General features: G+C 49.9%; 1 protein-coding gene across 1 annotated transcript; it reads right to left on the bottom strand.

Moving 5' to 3' along the window:
• Positions 1-204: 204 nt before the first annotated feature.
• On the bottom strand, positions 205-24,542 carry CETP (cholesteryl ester transfer protein). Its single transcript, XM_090063299.1, is given in 13 exon segments — positions 205-933; positions 1,030-1,115; positions 1,840-1,951; positions 2,147-2,212; positions 5,475-5,642; positions 13,189-13,319; positions 18,802-18,862; positions 20,281-20,349; positions 20,482-20,577; positions 21,111-21,177; positions 22,508-22,642; positions 23,976-24,043; positions 24,045-24,542. Coding segments are annotated over 13 exon segments (1,212 nt in total). The 5' UTR covers positions 24,123-24,542; the 3' UTR covers positions 205-858.
• Between the last annotated feature and the right edge of the window lie 427 nt (positions 24,543-24,969).

Genomic DNA, 24,969 nt, shown 5'->3' with positions numbered 1-24,969 from the left:
ACTGTGCAAGTGCAGGTCACTTGTGTTACCATATTATACTGCACAGTCACATCTCATTCACTGCTTGCTGTCACCCCTACCTGTTGCCGCTTTACTGCTTCTGTATCTTGCTCTACAGGAAATGAAACAAGTTTGGTAGCTCAGCCTAGAATGGCAAAATATTTAATTTTCAAGATACAACAGAGATTGTTAAAATGAGTGGTGTCCAACCCATCCAGCCCTGTAGGCTGGATGAGTGGCACTGAGGCCATCTGAGGGGGAGATTGGGCTGGTGCATGGAGTTAGTTCACAGTTGGATCACACCTGCAAACTAACCCTGGCAGATGCCCCATCTGGTACACATGGCCATGTCACCTGGCCTGCAGGGCCAAGGTGCTGGAAATTTGGAGGTGGCAGAGTGCTGGCAGTGTCATGGCTCACAGAGCTGTGGCAATTAACACTGCAACTACCCACCTACTACCAAATTTATGGACCTATACAGAGCCATAGGTTGGACCTATAAGGGCCATAGGTTGAACACCACTTAAATCATCCCTTGTACCAGATAGTTCTTAGGGCCTGATCTGGAGCTCACTGATTTAACACACTGGACCCTTGTTTCTTCACAAGCGCACACATTACTTAAGATTTTAAAACAAGAATAGCTTGGACTTGGATTCCAGCATCCTCCCTGAGCAGGGATTCTATAGTAATATAGTTCAATAAAGGCCAGGGCATTTCTCACTTTAAAAGAATCAACTTTGTGTTCAGTGGGTAGGAGAGAAGGGCACAGACAAAAATAACATCGTTTAAGTGGTTCTCAAACATTCCTTGTCTTGGGACAGCTAACTCCTACCCTCCTTCATACCATCCTTTCTTCTATAACATGGTCTTAAAAAAATCAAGCAGCAAATGATGGGGGAAGCCAAAGTCCATCTGTAGCATCAGGTATTCCTAGAAGAAAAGAAATAAGTTATACAAGCTCATGCCATATTTATGAGAATTCTTCTGTGCTGTGTGTGCAGCAGTTAGTGGCTAAAATTTACTTACCGTTCTGGTAATGATCTCAAGACTTATGATTTCAAATAAGTGGATTCCTTTATTGTTCATCAGTGAAGTTATAGCTCCTTCAGTCCCTATGGAATCAGAAACTACTCGTTTAATTATAGATGCAGTAAGACCAACATGCTATTCCCCACACATGTGAACTCTTCAACATTGGCCCAGCCTGAGACTTCAGTTCTTTTAAGGAGCATCCATTCCCAAGACATTGCAGTTTTAAAGCACTATACATACTGGGTCCTGCTCCTCTTGTCATAAGGGGCATTTTGTCCTAAGGACAGTTTTCCACTAAGGGTGAGTATGAAAGTGGGTCACACACAGTCATGAACAATAGGTTATGGTATAGAACAGTGGTTGTCAACTGTTTTTTTTAGATTCCAGGTACCCCTGTTAGATTCAGGGTACGTCTCAGAAAATGCCAGCCCTTAGCTTACACTCACTTCTCACTATGGAAAAAATAAAATCAATTTTTCTGCTTCAAAGAACTCAGAAAACCACAACAGGTCAGAAAGTTGTTAACACTATGGATGCAGAAACACTTTCAGATTTAACACTGGAAACCATGAACAAAGCACATACACAAGATTGGGGAGCCTAAAGGGCAGTCAGCAGACTATGAAACAAAAGGGAATTCCAATGAAAACTCAGTTTGTGGCCAGCTTTGCGAGAGGTGATTACTTATTTTTGACAAATATGCTAACCAGGACTATTATTAAACTGTGATAGTGCTTGTGTAAACTGAACAGGTGTTACATGTTCTGTTAAATGCATCCAAACTTTCCCCAAGCATAAACTCACTTGAAATCACTTCTAGGATTCCAGCAACGGTGATGATAGTCTTCAGGAAGTGCCTTAATGACTTGTCATTCTGAAAGTCAAATTTATAAAAGAATATGGTGACTGTAATCATCTACAATGACTCCCCTAGAGAATAAATACTCAATACTTACCTCAGTTATATTGGCTCCACATTTAACCATTTTAAGTATTATTCTGCAGTGGAAAAGAAAATCAGTGGGAGGTAGCAGAAAAGGATTCCTTCTCCTGCAGCTATCACACACAGGATAGAAGGTCAGTTCAATGTGCAAGAGATACCAATACCAACTCAGTCAGAGAGATACAAAACCAGTTTCTTTTCCACATATGACGCTTGGATGGTGACAGTGATTTCCTGCAAAGAGAAATAAACAGAGCATGTAAACATCTGCTCAGCTTCATCTCCAGATTTTTGGAGATAAATATCATTTCTATCCATTTTGCTGCGTTAGCATGTTGAAGTCCTGTTAGGTCCCCAGTTACTGGGAGCTCTAGAAATCAAAGTGCTGGGACTCCTTTAACAAGTCCAGTGACCTCTCCAGCGACCTAAGCATCTGTAGAGAATAAGTACCCTCATAGCACTAACCAAACACCCAAAGCCCCATCCAAGCAGGCACTGGATTCTGGTATAATTCTCAGAAGGTCCATAGAAGTATCTCTTTACTGACTACTTTCCACTGAACTCCATGGAACTAACTAATACTTTCCAAGTGACCTGTCCCAGCATGAGCTGGATCCTATGTAAAGAACAGGTCAGCATGTCAGGGGCTCTCTCTACATAGGGTCTCTCTATAGTCCTGTTTTGATAGGTCAGGAAGATCTTCCCCAGACATTACATATAACACAGGCAGCAAAAGTGCAGGATTCCCCACAAGGTCCTGCCCATGTGCCTCATCCTGATTTCTAGAGTAAAACTGGAATTCATGACAAAAACCCAGAGAAGCTGAGAATTGGTTTTTTTTTAAAAAAAAACACAACAAAACAAAAAAACCCCTCCTTTTCTCCCCTCCCAATTTGCCTGCAAATACTGATTTGCCATTCACTGTGCACATCACTATATTATTGTGGGATTGGACTGTGTATGCTGGCTTACTCATTGCAGGCTTACTTACAAGTGCTCAGGGAATGATAATGGAACTGTTAAGGCAGGGGTGGGCAAAATGCAGCCCGGGGGCCAGATGCAGCCCGCCAAGCCATTTTATCCGGCCTACGGGGCCCCTAAAAAATTTAGAAAATTAATATTAATCTGTCCTGGGCTGCCTATCATGTGGCCCTCAATGGCTTGCCGAAAGTCAGTAAGTGCTCCTCTGCCCAAAATAATTGGCCGCCGCTGTGTTAAGGCATCTTGCTATGAGCCAATGGAGGTCTGAGTTCAAGGCCTGCTCTGGATAATGCTAAAGGTTTTCTGCAATCAACCCAGCTGTAATTGCTGAAGTGTAACTAAGGTAAGGCTTGGTTGGTACAGGGCACAAAAATAGCAGCTGCTGCCACTGCTTTCCTGGCTGCCATGTTGCTGCCAGCATCCAGCTGTATGTGCTGATCAATGCACTGCCACCATCCAGGGTATAGAACTGCCCAGCTACACCTGGTCATTCTGGCTGGGAAGTCAAAGGTATGGCTCTTGGCAGGATGTGATGCTGGCCACTTCACTCCTTTGTCTGTGATTGGCTATAGAAATTGGCCCACGTTAGCCACACTAGCTCTAGGACCATTAGGTTCAGGAGGAACTTTGACTTGACTGTGACCTGTAAGTGCATGGCTCTTGGCATTTATTTTCACTGCCTTTCTTAGACTAAATAAAGTAGCAAAACATGAATGCTGCATGCCCCAAATCCATATCTGGTAAATAAGAAGCTCAGAAACATTTTAAAGAATGTTTTGTTCTGAATTAATATTTGGTATGTCCAGGTGGCACAGGTATAATGGCAAGGCAAGGTGCAGAGCAGGGGTGACCTGGCCCACTGAGCACATACATGCAAGGGCAGGTGACTTTTGGTCAGGGGATTGAGAACAGTGCAGATGCCAAGAAGGAGACACAAGGCGAGAGGCAGAGGGCTGTGGGAAAGCACTGGAGACCTCAATTGCACTCTTGATAGTAGCCTATGTCCACACTGGGGAATAGGGTGACCACTGAAGCAACCCCAGAACACAGGACATCCCTTTGGTGAAGGGGATGGGGGCTGAACCAAACAGCTGTGAGGGGTAGGGCTCCTGCCTCCTCAGCCAAACAGCAGCCAGGGGTGGGGCCACTGGCCCCCTTAGCCATTCAGCAGCAAGGGATAGGACCACCACAAAAAGGCCACCTCCCTCCCCCCACAGCTGGCTTGGAACCCTGCTCCTCCTGGCTGTGCACTGCCCTACCTCTAGGGACAGCCCATAGAATCATGAGGACAAATGACTGACATGTATTTCCACCAATGAACTGAAAAACAGGACTTTTTGCAGTCCATTCCTCATTTAGAAATGGACAGGGGACAGGGGACAAAGCTTTAAAAACAGGATGGTCTGGTATAAAACAGGACTAGGGGTGCACTGACAGAAATTTTGGGACGATACCGATGGCTGATTTTTAATGCGCCATATTGATCTGATTCCGATATGCAACTGGGCAGCATGGAGAGCACCGTCCAGCTGGTAAGTCTGTTGTGGCGGAAGGGGTGAGATGGGAGGGAAGGGGCCTGGGGTGGGGCAGATTGAGTCCCCACAGTGAGGAAGGGAGTGGGGTTGGGGCTGGAGCCGGAGCAGGGGCAGCCATTGCACAGCCGGGGATGGAGTCAAGTGGCTCATCTGGGGGATGTGGTGGGGCGCACCCCAGGAGGGCATGGTAGGGCATGTTCTCCCAGATGTGTGCACAGGGCAAGGGTGGGCTGCCGCAGTGAGTTGCAGCACGGGTGGCACTGGGCTCTTCCCGGCATGGGGGTTGGGCTGGGGCTGCACTGTCCCTGTGCAGCATCTGTCCCGAACCCTGCCCCACTCCCTCTCTCACCACTGAGGCCTCAATCTGCCCCTCCACACACCTTCCCTCACAACAGACTTACTGGCCAGACCCGGCTGCTCTCCAGGCTGCCAGGCTGCACTCCTGGCTGCCTGTGTGCTGTGCTGCGCTGCAGCTGCATGCACGCATGGGGCATTTATCGGTGGCATTTTTAGGGTGATGTGGCCAATAAAGCCAATTGCCAATACAGTCAATTTTCCTTATATCAGTGCTGATCCAAGATGGGACTGATGTATTGGTGCACCTCTAAATAGGACCAATGGCCACCCTAACTAGGAATAGAGGCACTAATTCAACCTAAGTTAGGCCCACCCTGTACCAGTCAAGTTGTATTTACTGCTGCCACTGCACGTGAGCTGTAGATGAACTATATAGACAGGCATCAACTTAGTAGGAACACTCAAGCTCTACCTGGCATCAACCTGCTATTGAAGATGTATTGGAAGATGGTGTAGGTGGTACAAGAAGCCAAAACATACTAACACATGGTAATTTGTTTATAAATCAAATTTTAAAGTTATTGTTAGTTATTGAGGGTGGTTAGTTCAGAGCTTATAGCAAGGCATGACCCCTGCCACACATCTTTTACAGTCAATACATATTTACTCAAAAAAGAACTAACCGTCTCAAAATATAATGCCACAGTAGACTCTTTTCTGGGAGAAAACAGGCCAAGTTCTACAGCCATAGATGACTTCAAAATTGTCCCTTTGGGCCAGAGAGTAATTTGTGGAGGGGTTAGACTCCACACCTTAGCTAGAAAATCAGCATAGGAGGTACCCTGAAAAATCTGTAGCATAGAAATGGAGTACAATAAAGACTGAATGTTAGAACTTGGTACTCAATATCTTCATTTCCACTAAGCATTCAATATACTATATCTTTTTCATAGCCCCACATTTGCCTTTTCTACTCCCACTAGCACTTTTAGAATCTAAGGGGAATGATGCAGGGATGGAGGTTGGAGAAATCCTCCCCTCCTAGGCTTTATGTGGGCATTTTGGCCTAAAGGATAGAGTAGTTTCTGCATCTCTTGCTTCCCATCTCCATGGGGAAGGTGAGGGAAGGACAGAAGATGTAGCACAGTGACAAAACCTTCTGACCAAGAAAAGACCCAGTGTCCTTCTTCCTGCCCCCTGCAGTGGCTAAGGAGGGTAGGGGAGAAATCAGGACAGGGGAATTTTATCTTAGACAATGATTTCAGTGAGTTTGCCCTTTGATCAGTCATTGTCTTGTAGTTCAGGAAGTGTTGCCTATACAGTCCTTGTTATTGAGTACTAGCCAATTGCCCGTCAAGAATGATGGGGTGGGGGGTGGGGGGAAGGGTGGGGATGGAGCCCCATGTCCCCTTTCCCCATCTAGCCCACTCCCCTTTTCCCTCCTGCTTCTTGGGGTCCAGGCCCAATGCCCAATGGTGGGGAGAAGGCAGGCCACCATGGCGGGGGGCGGGGCAGAGGAGCAGCAGGCTCAGGCCGATCCAGTGGCGGTGGGGGAACACAGGTGAGGGAGGAGTGGGGTAGGAGTGTGCCCAGGCCCAACGGGGTGAGGAGGCTTGCTCCTGCCCTCCCGCCGCTGCTGCCATGTCAGGCAGATTGGGTCAGGCCCACTACTCCCCCCCACCCCACCGTGGTGGGTCAGCTTCTTTCCGTACTTGGGCTTATTCCTCCCCACACCCCACAGAGATGATGAAGTAGAAAAGCCTCAACTTGCAGATGCACATGGCTACAGTACCTCAACCCCAACACTCCAGTTTAAGGGCATGTTTAATTTATCTAGTTTAATAATATTGTTTATACTCACCCCATCACTGCATGGATAGAACACATAGATCACTTGGATATTCCAAAGCTCTAAAACAGACCCCCTGGGGCTACACCTCTACCCCACCATCTTGTGAAGGAGCCCCACCCCCACACCTACCCTCACCCCTGTCTCAGGGGGCTGCAGAGCTCTCCCAATCCCAACCAGAGTCCGGGGTCTTAGTGGACCAGAGGGTTCAGATGCCTAAGGAGCCCTCTGGGTGCCTAAGGAGCCCTCTGAACCCCAGGACCAGAAGGACACCCAAGAATCAGCAGGTTCCATGGAGCCCGCAGACCTCTCGATCCCAGTGGTCCCCAGGGATGAGCTACTTGCATTTCTTGACCCTGACAACACCCTCCGGTCTGCCAGCAAGCTACAGCTAGCCTTGGACCACCGGGGAGATTTTGTTAGTGGCCTTGGCACTGCTAGAGTGCTGGCGTGGGAAGGCAAGGGGCCCAAAAGCTGCAACTCCCGGAACTATAGGCGGGCCTGCAGTTTCATAGATGGCTGCTATACATATGGGAGGGTGCCACATGAACCGGTGGGGCCCACACCGGGTGTTGAGATGCACAAGGCCCCTGCTAAAACCATCTACTACACCCCCCCCCGGCCATGAGGTCATTTAAGATCACAACCGTCAACATCCAGAGCTGCAGGAAGGGTCTCTGGAGGTGCCAGGTGCCTTCAGGAGGGAGGGTACTCCATGGTATTCTTGCAGGAGACTGTGATGACTCCAGCCGACAAGCCAAATTGGCAGCTGGAGTGGGGAGGCAGGGTCTTTTTTATTCACCTCTCAACCACCTCATGTGGGGTGGTGTCGCAGTACACGTGGGTTCTTTGCGCCTAAAGGCAGAAATGGCAGGAGAGACCCCTAGTGGTGAGGAGGGGGAGGCTCAACTGCCAGTCACCAGTGCAGCACAGGTGCTGGTTGCCAGGGAAACCAAGGGGGTCAGCTGACAGGAAGGGGCAGGGCTTGGCCCCTTCTTAAGCCCAGGCATGAGGCCAGGAGGACAGTCCCCCCGCAGCAGCCAAGGAAGATGGAGCTCTGTGGGAGCAAGCAGGGCAGGCACAGCAGAGAAGCCTGATGGTCTGAGCGTATGATACTGGTGTCGGAACCAAATGAAGGCCCCAAGGTCACAGTGGGCCGGGGGTGACGATTGGAACACGAACAGGTGGGATTTATGGCGGCGGAGTCTGAGTGGCACGAAAGTGTATGGTTTCAAACTGGTGGATTTATTTAACTTACGCTTTGAGGCGTAGGCAGAGCTGCTTCTTCGGTTACAGTTATAGAATGATAAACAACAACAGAGGGGTCTGTTGGCCCATGGGGTTCACTAGTGAGCCCTTGCTTTCTAGCCCCGGAGGGCTATGTGCGGCTGCCCACTAGCTAGTCCCAGGGCTGGTCAACAGCTCATGGGATAGAACACAAACAAACAGAACTGTAACACATGTGATGAACGGTGTCATGACGCCAGTCCAGTGATGGACAACAGGTGGTCAAAAAGGAAGCTGAGGTCAAAAGCCGAGATGTGATGAAGCAGAGACATTGATCGAAGTGAGTATGGATGAGTCGAGCCGTAGTCAGGAATCAATGCCGAAAGTTAGTCAAAAGCCAGGGTATCAGTACAGCAAAAACGGAACAAGATCGAGAACGCAGTGAAGAGCTAAGCGGGGAGGAGACCAATAGGCCGAAGAGCCTTACTGAGGAACAGTCCCTGGTGAACAGCCTCTGTTCTCAGTCATACGGGTCTCCCCAGTTGTGAGACAGTCTCTGCTAAGAGCAGTCTCTGCACTCATACTGGGTTGGGTCTCCCACCGAGGGAGGGGCTCAGTAGTCTTTTATACAAATTTGGTAGCCAATCAGATCGCTTTGTTGTTAGAAATTTCTGGTCTAATTACCTCATGCAGGTTCTAACTGAGCATGCACAGAATCAAGCTCTGTTTAGTAACTGAGCATGCTCAGGGCTGGAAAGTAGGTCAGTGCTGATTGACATGTCCTGAGGTCACGGTCACAGAGAGGGAACCTACGAGTGGCCGTGTACTCGCTAGAGCCCCCTGCCGTGTCAATTAGGCAATCCAGCACCCTTGACTCGCCCGCCACGTCTTTGATCTTAGGTTCAGTATGGGAGGCTGCCTACTTCCACCTATGACACCGTGCTGGTATTACCTCCGTTCCAAATGGGGTGCTCTTACCCCAGCCTTATGGGCAGTGCGTGCCTCCTACCTCCCCTGTAGCACGCCCCAAGCCTCGCAGCTCTTCCTGGATGTTGTCTGGTCCTTAACCTTCTGCGCCCTAACTGGCGCCCCCTGGGCTGGCCCGCCCCCAATGCCCCTTCTCTGGCCCCCCTGGGCTTAACCCGCAACCAGCACCCCTTCTCTGGCACCCCCCAGGCTTGGCTCCCCCTACCTGGATTAGCTCTTTACATCAACTGGACTCAGGCGGCCTGAGCCCTACCTGGCCCCTTCTGAGTCCTGTCAATGATGATCGTCCGATTAGGCTCAGGCAGCCGGAGCCTTACCTGGCCCTTTTTGAGTCCTGTCAATGATGATCCTCACATTAAGTGTGTCCCGTTAGGCTCAGGCAGCCGGAGCCCTACCTGGCCCCTCTGGTTCCTTGGGCTCCCCTGTTGCTGCGGAAGCCCTCTGGAACATTCCTTGGCCCTCACCTGTCTTGGGTGCCTGTCAATGATACATGCCGCCCGCCTTGGGGTGGCTTGATATAGTATGTGGCCCGCCTAGGGCCTGTTGCCCCCCCTCTGGGGTCTAAGCCACGCTTCCCACGCTCGTGCCGCGCCTCCTGCGTGTCCTCACCCCCTCTGTGGCCTGCACTGTGCTCCCCGCGCTTCCTCGCCACCTTTGGAGTCTATGCCATGCTTCCCGCGCTCCCTCGCCCCCTGTAGGGTCTAAACGCCCTTTCGCGGCCGCGCCGAGCACCTCGGCGGCACTCGGCACACTGTGCCCCGTGGCACTGCTCGCTGTGCCCCCCACTGGGCACCGGGAACCCCCAAGCTACTGGGGAGTCCACGTGAGGCCTCCTCTCACCCCTACAGCCTCACCCGATCCTCCGGTATAACCATAAGTAAACCAAAGAGTCAGCCAGCCAGCTACAACATAACATAAGCACCAGGCTTATAATATAAACCCCACACAATGCTGACTCTCACCCATACATCTGTCTGGGCTCTCTCTCTCCCCTCGCATCATTGCAGCCAGTCAAACCACCACCATTAACTCTGTTGCTCAGCTGTCCCGCAGAGCTGCGGCTGCCAGAGGGGAACTGATTGCTAGGCTCCGGCCCGGGCTGTTTATAAAGGCCTAGCCCTGCCCCTTCTGGCCACATGACCCACCTGGTTGCCACGGCAACCGGCACCTGCGCTGCCCCATTGATTGGCGGATCTCCTTATTTCCTTTACTTAAGGCACAGAGCACCTCAGTGCTCCTGTGACAGTCACCCGGGGACACGTGCTGGGCACACTGTGGAAATTTCCATTCAAGGGCCTGTCTGCGCACATCAGCTTTAATTCTCTGTATTGACAGCATAAACTTAAAATTTTTCCTTGACAACTGGATGGAAAAACCCTGATAGAGATAGGTATGAAGGATAACCAGGTTGGTTTTTGGATAAGGATAACCAGGTCGGTTTTGGGATTTATGTTATAGCCCAGGGGCTTTGTGTTTTCTGTTTTGTTGTTGTGTAACACCGGAGGACCGGGTGAGGCTATAAGGGGTTGGAGGAGGCCTCATAGGAGCTCCACAATAGCATGGAGTCTCCTGGTGCCGGAGGGGGCACAGCTTTGTTTGGGGGCGCATTGGCCCAGCCCCGGAGCTAGGGGGGCAGCGAAAAGCCCCAGAGCTAGGGGGGCAGCGAAGAGCCCCGACTAGGGGGCAGCGAGGAGCCCCGAGAGTGAGGGGGGGCAGCGAGGAGCCCTGAGAGCAAACAAAGGACCGAGACATAATAACACAGCCCAAGTTAGATCATACCAGCACCATCTGCGAGGCTTGGGCTGCAGTGTAGGGGAGGAAAAGGAGCCGCAGACAGCGCCCCCTGTCATCGGGGCGCATAAAAAAATGGGCAGCCTCCCACTGATTCCAATCATTTATTAATTACAAGGAAGATCAAGGCATGACAGGCGAGTAAGCAGGCGGTTGGCCCAGTACAGGAGGGCGGAGCTATACCCAGAGATGCTCCGATAGTGACACTCCTGTGACAGGTGGCCATCCTGTTCTCCCCAGGCCTGCAGCTGGAGGTTCACCAGGACACTGAGGTGGTGCCAGGCTGCCTGCTGCACCTCCAGATGCAGGTGCAAGGGCTGGTCCTGAACCTTCTGAATGTGTACGCCCCTGTGAGGGACCTGGAGTTGGTGGATTTCTTCTGCCAGGTGGCCACATACATTGGCATCCTCAACCCTCATGAGTGCCTGGCCCTTGGCAGGGACTTTAACGTCACCCTAGATGCATGAGACCAGTCAGACAGGGAGTGGAACCAGGCCACCATGGGCGTCCTTGAGGAGATCCTGATGGACTAGTCCCTGGTGGACGTCTGGTGTGCCTGTCACACTGCTGACCCCCCTGTCTTCACCTACGTGAAGGTGGAGGAGGAGCAGGCATGCCACTCCCAGCTGGACTGGGTTTATATCTCTTTGCCACACTTTGCCTGGGCCCACTCCTCTGGCATCTGGCTGACCCCTTTCAGCGATCACCACCTTGTCTGGGCCCAAGCCATGCTAGGGCCTAGGCGTCCGGGGTCAGCTTACTGGCATTTCCATGCCAGTCTGCTGGAGGATGTGGGCTTCAGGGAGGCTTTCCAGGAGTTCTGGCTGGCCTGGTGAGAGCAACGAGCAGCTTTCCCCTCAGCTAGGAGATGGTGGAATGTGGGGATGGTGCGCATCCGGCTTCTTTGCCGCAGCTACACTTGGGGCCACAGCCGGCAGAGGGAGGCGGTCCAGGAGCAGCTTGAGCAGGAAGTGCTAGAGCTGACGAGGTGCCTGGCCACCAACCCAACCAACCCATCCCTCTGTGGAGAGTATCAGGAGAGGCAGGAAGAGCTTCATGCTCTGGACAGCTACCATGACCATGGTGCATTTGTCCGCTCACATGTCCAGCTCCTTCAGGAGATAAACCGTGCTGCCGCTCCTGCTTCTTCTATGCCCTGTCAGAGGAGGAGGTGGGAGGCCAAGAAGTATATCACCTGACTTCTGGCGGGTGACGGTACCCCACTCACAGATCCAGGCGAGATGCGCCATTGCGCGGGCCTTTTATGAAGAGCTCTTCTCCCTGGATCCGACTGATGCCAAAGCCTGTCAGACCCTGTGGGAGGGACTCCTGCAGGTCAGTGTGGGTGACTGGGACTGGCTGGAAGCTCCTTTCACTCTGGCTGAGTTTTTGGCCACCCCCTGCCTGATGCCTGGCAACAACAGGCTGATCGCAGAGTTCTACTGGGCCTTCTGGGACATCCTCAGCTCATGTCCCTCCTCTGCACAGACTACAAGATGGTAGTGAAGGCCATCTCGCTATGCCTGTGATCCATGCTGACAGATGTACGTTTGACAGAGTAGATCACAGGTACCTCACAGGCATGCTGTGGACCTTTGGCTTCTGGCCCTCCTTCGTGTGGGCTCTCCAGGTGCTGTACGTGTCTGCAGAGTGTTCAGTCAAGTTCAACTGGACCCTGACAGAGCCCATCCCATTCAGGAGAGGGGTGCATCAAGGCTGCCCTCCATCAGGCCAGTTGTATGGCTTGACCCTGGAGCCCTTCCTCATTCTCCTGCAGAAGCAGGTGGCAGGATTAATGCTCTGGGAGCCGGTGGCGCAGATGGCCCTGTCAGAGTATGCTGATGACGTACTTCTCATGGTCCAGGCCTCAGGTGACCTGGTGCAGGTGGAGGCCTGCCAGGCATTGTACTCAGTGGCCTCCTCTGCCTAGGTCAACTGGGTCAAAAGCTTTGGCCTGGAGGTGGGTGACGGGTGACAGGTGGACTCACTCCCACCCACGCTCCATGGGATCTGCTAGAGCGTGGGCTCATTGCTCTGCTTAGGGGGTCTACCTGTCCCCCACAGACTCCTCCCTGCTGGTGATCTGGCACTAGCTGGAGGCAAGGGTGGTGGAGCAGCTCCGGGCATGGGCAGGGCTCCTGAGCTGTCTCTCCCTGCGTGGGAGAGTGCTCGTGCTGAACCAGCTGGTCCTGTCCATGCTCTGGCACTGCTTACACACACTGCCTGTGCCCCCTGAGGTTCTGGTGGGACTCCAGAGATGGGTGCTGGAGTTTTTCTGGCTGCAATGGCATTGGGTTGCTGCAGAGGTCCTGAGCCTGCCCTTGTGGGAGGGTGACCAGGGCCTGGTTTGCCTGTGCAGCCAGGTCTTGGCATCTCGCCTTCAGGCCCTGCAGCAACTTCTATACGGTGTCAGTGGCCACACGGCATGGAGCCACCTGGGGTGCACTTTCCTCCGCCATTTCTGGGGGCTCTGATATGACTGGCAGCTCCTCAGCCTGCGGGACTTTTTCCTGCAGGACCTGTGAGGGCTACCAGATTTCTACCAGGACCTCCTTGAGGCCTGGAGACTGGTCTCCAGCTCCAGATCCCCCACAACAGTCGCTCAGGATGCTGATCTGCTCGTCAAGCCTCTCCTCTGGAATCCCCAGCTGGAGGTGCCGACAGCAGAGGTACCCTGGTTGTGACAGAGGTTGATCCTGGCTGGTGTCACCCATATTGGAGACCTCCTAGACTACAATAGGTGGGAGTGGGTGGACTGCACTGCACTACCCCAGTGCATGGGTCTACCCATGATGCGTGCAAATTGCCGTCTGGCCTGGAAGGTGAAATCTGCCCCACCTCCCAACACCCTTGCTTTGTTGACCAGGTCCTGCATGGTGGTGGCCCCTGGCCCCCCGCCATGTTCTCCAGTCCACTGGAATTTGTAATGGGAATTTGTCATGGGTCGCCCGGCTTCACGGCGCTCCCCACTCTACCACCTGAGCCATCTGGAGGACACCAGACCGGTCCACTTTTCCACCGTCCATCACCACCACCTCTACACACTCATGCACTGCACTGTCTATATCATGCTGCCTTCACATCCTGCCCAGACATCAAGTGGCAGGACCTGCTCAGTGAGGGTGTGGCTGGGGGCACCCCAGTGGTTGAGTATGTACTCCACCCTCATCCCACGAGCCACTGGGGACCTCAGCTGGCAGCTCCTCCAGCTGCCAGCTGGAGCTGTTGCTATGGGCGTGTATGTGACAAGCTTCACAGACACCCCAGTCTCCTGCCCCTTCTGCGGGCAGAGGGAGATCCTGGTGCACATGAACCTCGAGTGGCGCCCCTCCACCTCCCCTTCCAGAACCTCTTGCAGTTCTGGTTGAATTTCACCCCCCACCTTTTTGTTTTTGGTCACCCCATCCAAGGCCCCACCAAGTCCCGGGACCTCCTGGTCAATCTTCTTCTGGCCAAGTGTGCCCTGTACTTGACCAGGAAGGAGGCTCTGGCCAGGAAGATGTCCAGAGACTGCAGGGTCACTTTCCGCCCAGTTGTCTGTGCACCTTTCTGGCCAGAGCACCAGTGGGCAGCGTCTACCAGCTCCTTGGATGCCTTTGAGGACCGGTGAGTGTGGCCCGGGGGGCTCTGCTTGGTGTTTCCCTCTGGCAAACTTCTTTTCACATTTTGAACCTATGACTCCCACATCACTCTTACCCTTTTTTTCCTTAGTTGTCCCACCAAGAAAAAAAAAATCAGTTGTATCTTTCAAACTTTGGCCCTACACAGTAGTGTGTGTGTGGGGGGGCTATTAGTTAACTAGGTGGGCCTTAAGGCCCACAATCTCTGGAAGATGCAAATAGACAGGAGCTTCTGGGGCCCAGCCAATTAGTGTCTAGGGACACTAGTCCCTTGTGTCAGCTAGACTGCTGAAGCAGCATCCCAAATTCACTTTTTAGAATACCCCAAAATCCACATTCTTATACAATTAGTACAAAAGAGAGAGAGAAGGGGGGATTGAATAGACGTGCAATGTTTTATTGCTATATTTACAATGTTAAAGAAATCTGGAAGTGTACTAGTATCTGTAGCATCATGATAAAATAAATCCTAAATATTTATATGTTTACAGATATCTCCGGAGGCTGGAGATGAGCAGGAGAACAAGCAGAAGGCTGGAGAGAATAGGAGAATGAGCAGAAATCTCGTTCTCCTCACCCTCCATTCACTCCCCCAGCTCCCCACTTGCTCTCCCAGCCCCCCCACACTCACCGGCAGTAGCAGAGAATGAGCAGGAGGCTGGAGAGAGCAGGGGAAATCTCCAGCTAATCTCCAGGGGCTTGTCTCAAGCAGGAAAAGAAGCAGGGGCCTGGAGAGAGTAGGAGGCTGGAGACAAGTCCCTGGAGATAAGCTAGAGACTTTCCCCTGTTTTCTCCTGACCCCTCCTCCTTCTCCTGCTTGTCTCCAGTCTCAGGAGGCTGGAGACAGCAGGGGAAATGAGCAGGAGGCTGGAGACAGGCCCTGGAGACATTCTCCAGCCTCCTGCTCATTCTCTGGTACTGCCAGTAAGGCGGGTGGCGGGCAGGGGGAATGAGCAGGGAGTTGGGGAAGATCCACCTTCCCTCCCCTCCAGCCCTGCAACCTCCTACTTACTTGGCAGAAGCTGGGTTCAGGTCCCTGCAGTGTGCTTCAGGACCCAGGAAAGGGTCAACCAGAGAGACACCCAGAGCACCTCTGTGGAGGACCAAGCCTCTGGTTGCCTCAGGCCATGGTCTGGGACAGTGCCCTGACCTGGTTTTCCCCCTTGGATTATTGTTTGACCCCTGGATATCCAGGGGTCTAATTTTGCTTCCCTGCTGTTAATTTGCAGTGCAGGAAACAGTTTTTTTGTTTCCACATGTGCCTATTGTGGCATCTCAAACCCCTTTGAGACGCTGCAAGAAGCACATGTGGGTTCACCTGGATGTACCCCTGACAACACAGGCTGTTGGGTTTTTTCCACGATTCACTTTCATATTCAGCAACATGAAAAAATATTTTCCATGGTGCAAAATGGCTCTTTAAAAAAGAGGAGGAAGAATGAGTTTGCTAAGGCCAGTGCTTAGAGTGGGTGGTATTTTGGAAATGGATCCTTGCTATGAAAACAGGGATAAGTGAAGCAAGTATCATAGGGATGCAAAATTCACAGGATTTCAAGGCTCCGCCTGCAGCCTGAACAGCTCACTTTTTTCATGCAGTCACAAGGCCTCTGACAGAACAATGGGAGATTTTGTAGCCTGTTGAGGGGGTGGGGGAGATCCGAAAAGGTGGTTTGGGGAATATGGGCCAAAACCTGTCTTATTAATTCCTTTCCAGGACTCTCAGAAGAGCAAAATAGAAAAGCAGAAAGAAGAATAAAAACATGATAGAAGATAGGCAGATTATAGAAGATTAGATCTGAATACAAGAATAGATTAGAATAGAGTCTAAAGATAGAATATAGATAGAATAGAGTATAAAGAATAGAAACTGGTTTCTGGGTTTTTGGAGTTATTTATTTATTAAACATTTATATAAGTAAGGCAAAAATATTTTAATATTTATATTTAATGCTGTATTTTTAATGTGCTTTATACCAGGGTGGGGTTCTTTTTAAGGTAAAAGCTTTTTATTTTTTTAAATATATTTATTTTTCTTAAAGGTATTTATTTTTAAACTGTGTTTTATATATTTTTTTCTTTTTATGTATATGTAACATTATAATCTTGTCAAAAAAAAAGTTAAAATAAAGATTTCAGTTTATGCACTTCCTTCCCAATGTGGTGTACTTTCTTTCACAGGTGGAATGGCATAGGTCTGAGGTCATTGCGGGACCCCTGGCGCGGCTCTATGAGCACTCGTGGTGCTCTGGTGAGGTGCCGGAGGACTGGAAGAGGGCCAATGTGGTCCCTATCTTCAAAAAGGGGAAAAAAGAGGACCCGGGAAATTACAGGCCAGTTAGTCTTACCTCAATCCCGGGTAAGATCTTTGAAAAAATTATCCTGGCACACATCCAGGAGGGCCTTGCAGGGGAATGCATGCTCAGGGGCAACCAACATGGGTTCATCGGTGGCAGGTCTTGTCAGACCAACCTGGTGGCCTTTTACGATCAGGTCACCAAATCATTAGACGCAGGGGTTGCTGTGGATGTAGTCTTTCTGGACTTCCGGAAGGCTTTCGATACTGTCTCTCACCCTGTCCTCATCAAAAAGCTGGGAGACTGTGGTGTCGATGCCCACACGGTCAAATGGGTAGCCAACTGGTTAGAGGGCCGCACCCAGAGGGTGGTAGTGGATGGGTTCTTCTCGACCTGGGAGGACGTGGGCAGTGGGGTTCTGCAGGGCTCGGTCCTCGGGCCCGCACTGTTCAACATCTTCATCAGTGACTTGGATGAGGGGGTAGAAAGCACCCTGTTCAAGTTTGCTGATGACACTAAGATGTGGGGGGATGTGGGTGCACTAGAAGGGTGCAATAGGCTGCAAGCTGACCTTGACAGGTTGCAACGGTGGGCGGATGAGAATAGGATGGGGTTTAACACTGATAAGTGCAAGGTGTTGCACATGGGGAGGAAGAACCGGCACCACACTTACAGGTTGGGGAACTCCCCTCTTGCCAGCACGGAGATGGAAAAGGATCTTGGAGTCGTCATTGACTCCACGATGAACATGGGCCGGCAGCGTGGGGAGGCAGTCAAGAAGGCCAACCGTACCCTGTCATGCATCCACAGATGCATCTCGAGCAGGTCCAGGGAGGTGATCCTCCCCCTCTATGCGGCACTGGTCAGGCCGCAGCTGGAGTACTGCGTCCAGTTCTGGGCGCCACACTTCAAGAGGGACGTGGACGATATGGAAAGAGTTCAGAGGAGGGCCACTCGTATGATCAGGGGTCAGCAGGGCAAGCCTTATGAGGAGAGGCTACGGGACCTGAACCTGTTTAGCCTCCACAAGAGAAGGTTAAGGGGGGACCTTGTGGCCTGCTACAAACTGGTCAGGGGGGATCAGCAGGTATTGGGGGAGTCCCTGTTCCCCCGTGCGCTGCCAGGAGTGACCAGGAATAACGGTCACAAGCTGGCGGAGGGTAGGTTTAGATTAGATATTAGGAGGCGCTACTTCACAGTCAGGGTGGCTAGGTTCTGGAACCAACTTCCAGGGGAAGTGGTGCAGGCTCCTAGCCTGGGGATTTTTAAAAGGAAGTTAGATGAGCACCTTGCCGGGGTCATCTGACCCCGGTGCTCTTTCCTGCCAAGGCAGGGGGTCGGACTAGATGATCTTCCTAGGTCCCTTCCGACTCTAGCTACTATGAAACTATGAAACTAGGAGTTCATGCAGTTTGGGGGTGTGGGAGAGGATGAACGCAGCTTGGCATAGGGATTTCTGCGGCCAGCTACAGCTTCAGGGAGGGACGGGGGATGCATTTTGAGAGTGAGAGGATTACAGGTTTGCCAGCACCCCCTGCTGTAACTGAGTACCAAAGAAATCAATAGGGTGGATTGTTATGTGGCTCCCCCTGCTGTAATTTACTGTGAATTGCACACAGAATTTAATTTGGTTTAAAAGCTGTCACCTCTAAACATTGATGCATCGATTTAAAATAAATTATTTTAATCTTAATAAACCTATTTAATTTAATGAGGATTAAACCCCATCATGTGTACAAGCACCCTGAGATTTTTAGAGCCATGTAAGTGTTACTTATTGTAACACTTCAGTAGCGTTACTCCTATCGACCCTCCCTCAGATCAATCATCACTATCTTCAGTGCAGATGCCAATGAGACATAGCCTCCCACCCACATTAGTGTCTAACTAGGTCATTTTAATAGGCTGTCTGGATGTGGACTTCTAAATAAATTAGGTACTTTTGAAAATCCTATCCCTAATCTCTGCCAGCCAGGAACTAATCCATGCAACAATAGCTTTCATCTGGGCTTTAGAGTTTGTACAAGAGCATTTCTTCCCTCTTCTCACATCTGTCTTAATGCCCAGCACTAAATAGAGGAATTCAGATTATGGCAGATCTTGTTTCTCCTATTAATGTTTCCAGTGGTTTGATCCATATTTCACAGGCATGGCATTGCTATCTCTTCATTGTGCATCTCTACCTCAGCACCTTGTGTTTAGGAGAGAAGACAAGACAGAGAAAAAAAGCCTGACTATTTACCTGCTGTGTCTTGTATGAAGACAGCTAGCAACTGGGAAAGGTAGTTAATTTCTTTACAGACCTATAGGTGAATGGGGAAAAAATTAGATATTGCATGTTTCTGTGGCAATGAAATAAACGCAATTGCCATGAGACTGAACTGATCTCCTGAACAAGCCAGTCTGACACTGGTATAAGTGCACTGACCTCAGTGGGATCTCTCCCAGTCAACATTAGTGAGAGATCAAAACCAGTGACCTCCTTCCGTGCCCCAACTCTGGTCCTTGCAGATGGAGAATCTCAGGTCTCTGGCATTGCCCTCCCTTTAGAGATCTAGTGCTGGGAGGTTGCTGTTAAGCAATGCAGGACAGTCCAGGACTACAGTTTGTTGTAAAAAAATCCCACAGGCACAAAAGACTAAAATTGGGAATCAAATCTGTGCCTGGCTGATGCAGAGAACTTCCATTCAGGCACCTGGTCAACCCCTGAACATCATTTTAAAGTACATGCCTAGTTAGCACTATGCACTGTATACAGTCCCAAGTCAGTGAGATTACTCATGGGAGGGAAGCTAAGTAGAGCCTACATCTGCACAATTTCAGGCCCTTGTTATCTATGGGTGCTTACACAAGTGACATTTTTCATGTGATCAGCCCCTGAAAACTCTCTACAGCTGTGATGTAACACATGTGCAAGGCTGCAGAACACTTAAAATGGCTGACCATGTAAAAAATTAACCCTCATCAAATCAGTTACTAGATTAAGGGGTTCTAAAGCATAGTGCCATAGGAATTTGTGTTCCCTCACGGGCACAGATAAAAGTGACATTTTTCATGCAACCTGGCCCTTGAAAGTGCTCTATAACAGTGTTATAACACATGTGCAAAGCATTTTAAAATGGCTGATCATGCAAAAAATAACCCCTATTAAATCAGGTAATAAATGAATACAGCTCAGGCCAGGTAAAACAGTTGGCAGCTCTGTGCTGCTGCTGCTCTCAAGAGGCCTGGTCAGAGCTAGGGGGGTTAGAAAGGAAGTGGAATAGAGCCTCCCCACCCCTCCTCATAGGCCTGAACTGGATCTCCTCAATGCACCAGCTGGGGGGGGCATGAGGCAAGAGAGCTATATTCCACCCCCCACTCGAGCTCAGGATGGGCAAAACAGCCAGCAGCTGCCTGATGCTCCCTTCCCTCCCCCCACAACTGACAGCCCCAGAGCTGGGGAGAGGGGACATTTAGCAGCCTCCTCTGAGGCTGCTGGAGCACCCAAGTCTGCTGGCCAGGGCCAGTGCAGGTAAGTTTGACCCCCCCGACCCAACAGGCAGATATCAGCTGGGTCGGAGGAAGGGGCTCTTAACTCATGGTGCTTTGTATAAAGTGCCATGAGCTAGAGCGCAGCCCCTAATATCTGTAATCACACTATGTGTCAGTGCTAAAAGTGTATATAATCCTCAGTAGACAGCCTTTTCCACTGTGTCATCTCATTTTTTATGTTCCCTACCTGGTGTTTAAGAACGAGCTTCAAAGTAAATGAGATGAAGTCCATGAAAAGCCGTTTTAGTCACCCGGCCTGCATAAGAGAAGATGTTGTTATAAAAGTGGATAGTGAGTCCAGCAAAACTGGGACCCCCTTGGGTGCAGTGGTTGTTCACAGAGCCAACTGGTAGGTGCAAAGCAAAGTGCTGCTTTAAGAAGAACAAACTCACTCTTTGTCTCCCTGGAGATGGAGAATCAGCTTATGGAAAGTCAGGTAACAGCTTGAGGTATCAGCAGCCACTCGCTCCTCCTTACATATTGCACAGCACAAAAAACAATTTTAATGATGACAAACCCTGTGCAACACAGAGAATTGGCAAGGAACTGAAAAGCTCAACAAAGAGGGCAGCTCTGACCAGAGGGAGGACTGGCATGAGTGTGGGGAATCAGAGACACCACAGACCAGATTCTATTCTACCTTTTAAATGTCTACATGGACTTAGGTTCCTAAGTGTAACTCTGTTCCACCCAGTGCAAGCCCCCTAAAAAACCCTTTATTGCAGATACTTCTGTAACACAGAGGAGATCCAGTACAATTTTCAGTTCTACAGAGATGTAAACAAGTGTAACTCTATTGATATAATATGCGGCAGCTGAGAATCTGGCCCTCAAATACCCATCTGTAAAATGGGAACAAGAATACTGCCTTTTCCCTACCACTGGTCTACCTTGCATGCTTAGATTGGTAGTTTTTCAGTGGCAGGAATGGTCTCTTACACATGTATAAGAAAATGGGGCCCCAATCTTGATTTTACTATAACAAATAACCCAACTTGCTAGCCATATTGTGGTCCATCTAGTGCTTAGTTGGAGATAAGCTGAGGATTCAATTTCAAAAACAATTGCATGGGTAAGTTTTGTCCTGTAACAGTATGATGGAAAAGAATTGGGAATTGTATTATTCATAGAAATAGAGTCCCTGTGATGGCATTTTGTCAGTGGAGACAGGTGTTGTATAAATACCAGATACATTAGCTACAACTGGACCCTTTTCTTTATTTATCAAATATTCCCCCTTGAATGAGGAAGAAAGGAAATTGTAACAATTCTTGAAACATAACTCAAAATATCTTGCCTTTCTTACATTCACCTAAAGGGCTGCTTTGAATTGTGACAGGCCAGTTGGTGCCACATGACACTGAGGATAAAGCCTCCATCAAACATCCACCCAAGGCAAACAGTTCATTGGGCTAGTGTGGTTAAAACACTCCAGTTTCTTAGCCAATATCGCACAGTGACATTACAGCTGGTTGTCTTTGGTTCCCCAACTGGACTGACTAGGTACCCATTTACAGCTGGGTCACCTGATAGGCAGCCTTTGCCAAGAATCCAGAACAGGGCTTGCACTTGCACCTCTGGAACTGCCAGCACACCCCTAAAACTCATGAACTAATGTGTAACTCAGAGCACAGGGATGACCATACCTTATTTATGAAGCTCTTCCATCCCCACTTCTACTCTCATCCCATCCCTCCTGCTCACCCACTCTGACTGAATGGATATAGGGTATACTGATCATCCTCAGAGAAAAGTTTGGAATTGTTTGCTGTAGAGGGGGGCCAGGGTAAAAGCCTACACAATGACTGGAATAGAAACTATTAACTAGAAAATGTTATTTATACAAGAATGAGGGGAAGGTCAATGGATTTAAAGTGTGGGAAACTGAAAACTGCTAAAAGAAAAGACATTTTCCCCACACATTACATCATCAGTGGAACTCACTGCTACAGGAACCTGAGGCTCAGCACTTAAAGTTAAAAAAGGTATTGGTGACATAAATATCCAGACTATCAGAGTTGTGATGATTAATTATGATAAATTTGGAAGGATATTAAACTTTGGGCTTCAGGGCTTTGATCAGTCTTCATCAGAGATTAGAATGAGACCTTCTACAGAGGCAGACTATGCCATTTCTGCCTGCTGCAGGATGCTTACATCTGAGGTTGCCTACTGTCGAAGGCAGGAAGACCCAGACACAGGCATGGATGAACTGGCTACTGCCTGGGGCCTGAACAGAAAGGGGGCCCAAAAGTGGTATTTTTTTCCTGCTGTCCGATTATTATTATCATTATCTCTGGCAAAGGGGGCCCAACATGAAAAGCTCACCAGGGGCCACCAGGAGTCTAGGTACAGCACTGGAGGCAGGGTCTCAGACTACAGGGACTTTGGATTTCCTTCAGATTGGCAATTACTGTGTACTTGCAGCTAGGCCATAGGTTAGGGTCCCTTTGAAGGATGCTTTCATGTTTTGAATGGCAAGGTCTACAGCATCATCTTCCTTAAAATTTACCTCGCTGTTTTCTATGGACAAGTTGCTGATCTGTATCCTACAGAAGAAAACAAACTGTTTGAGGTACTCAGAAAGCTTAGTATGTTGCTTCTCCTCATCCTTGTTTCTTTTCTCCCTGGCCCCTGCCTTAATAATAAGTAACAAAAGAAGGAGCAAGAAACTAATTCTGTAGCCCCATTAAATTTTATGTTACCTGACAGTTTCTAAATGAGATACTACAGGAAGTTGTTTTATCGCATTGCATTGCCGGTTCTTGTTCACACTGCTCCTAGTAATGATAATCTTGCATTCTTGTTGTGGCTCCTGCATGATTATGTTAACCAGCAGTAGGGTGAAATTAATAACACAACAGAAACACAAAACTTCAATATAAAATAGCATCTTGCATCCCAAGAGCTTTATAAAACAAAATCCAGGCTGCACGCACAGATTATTTTATCTGGCCCACATCCATGATATCCCAGGCTTCCTCAACAGTGCTTTGCTCCAGTCTGCTGGTGACTGGGCTACACAGAGTAGCTGATGAGCAGGGATCCTGGTTTTCTGTTTCCCAAGGAAAAACAGAGAAAACCACAGATTTCCCATTTTCATCAGAGAAACCCATGGATTTCCCCCTTTTGCAAAGAGCTCTGCAGACTGGCAGAGTTCCAGCCTCTGGGAGCTGTTTGCAAAAGGGAGGGGGAAACCCTCAACCCTCCCCCAACCCCGCCTGAAGGGGAAGGGCAGGGCCTGACACTCACACTTACCTGGGGCGCCTTCAGGCTCACTCTTCTTGCTGGAGGTAAGTGGGGCTTGGGGGTCGTGCGGCAGGGCTGGGGGGAGGCTGACTAGGGACTGAGGGAGCAGGGAGGTTTGCAGCCAGCCAGGCACTCCAGCCGGGAGCAGGTTTGCAGCCTGCCCGCCGAAGTGCTTGGCTAGCTGCAAACCTACCCACTCCCTCAGCCTCCAGCCAGCTTAGGCACACTCCAGCCGGGAGGAGGGGGTCGCAGTTGGCCTGGAGTGGCAGGATTTTCCAGCCAGCCAAGCACTCTGGCTGGGAGCGGACAGGCTGTAAACCCCCTGCCAACCAGAGTGCCTGGCCAGCTGCAAAACCTGGACCACAAACGCTGTGTTCCCCGCCCTGCTGCCCTCCCCCAGGCTCTCCAGAGCGCAGCATGTGGGACCAGCGCAGCAGGGCACAGCGGGGCCTCGCACAAAAGCTGCCTGCTGCTGCAAGCTCCGTGCTGCCCTGGCCACACTTCCTCTGTGCGCGTGGGGGCACTGCACATCCTCCCTTCAAAGCTTCTTTCAGGAAAACTGAATACCATTTTTATAGGGTGACACAACTTGAGTTACAAAAGAAAGTTGTAAACCTGCCTCCTGGTACTTACTTTGTCAATCCATAGGTCAATTTGCCAAGTAACCTCATGGATTTTTCCCCAGTGATATTAGGATAATGTTGCTTGTCTGAATGCTGTTTGAATTACCTCAATAGTTTTCTGGTTCACTGGCAGGAAAACAAAAGGGACCCCCCCCATAAATTTCAATCCACTCAAGCCAGAAAATCAGCTCAGGTCTCTTATAAGTAACATTAAAAATAGGGAGTTTTCCCCAGTGCTTTTCCCATCCTTGAGCTTCCCAGGACTTAATGGAAGAAACAAGAGGAAAATCAGTTTAAAAGGGCTTGCCGGTGGAAAAAAAAGCCTCCGTTTGGGTTAGGGAGTGGTGAGAGACGCATGGGTGTAAACCCGTCGTGCCCCTGCACCCCAAAGACCGCCATCAGTGGCAGCAGACCCCACGTGACCCACAGCAGAGCCAGAGGTAAGCCGGGCCAATGGTGGGAGGGACTAGCCAGCTGCGGGGAGGCAGCTGTGAGGAGCCGAGGAGAGGCTTGCCTGTAACAGCCAGAACCAGAGGAATTAATAAGCAATAAAATGTGCTTCTTGGAGCCATTTGGTATTTTGCCTAAACAGGTAATGTTAGTTAATATAAAGCTTGTAAGTTTGTAAACTGCAAATGTAACTTGTCTGTCATAAGTTTAACCAAGATGATAAAATTAACTGTTCATGAAACTGACTGGGCCCCATAGGCAAAGCTGTAGCTGTAAGATTAGGAGACCTAATGGTATTTTGCTCAGGGTTCAGCCTTGATGATAAACCTGGATCTAACTGCCTGGCACACCCAACACATTCCCAGAAAGCATATCCCAAGAAAGCATATTCAAATGAAGCCTAAAAGGGGTTGGAACTAAGGCGGAGCAATGTCAATTTCAAACCTAAAGGTGCTGAATCATAATTTGCTTATTGGATAAACCCTAGTCTGGGTAGTAACCTTTTATGATAATTTTAACACCTTTCAATCCCATAGGGTAACAGCTATAGGGCA

Source organism: Crocodylus siamensis, chromosome 9, assembly GCF_052110815.1.
Source record: "Crocodylus siamensis isolate JL-2025a chromosome 9, ASM5211081v1, whole genome shotgun sequence".
NCBI classification, from domain to species: Eukaryota; Metazoa; Chordata; order Crocodylia; family Crocodylidae; genus Crocodylus; species Crocodylus siamensis.
Note: the sequence above shows the minus strand (reverse complement) of the source record. Positions and strands in the feature narration are given on the sequence as shown.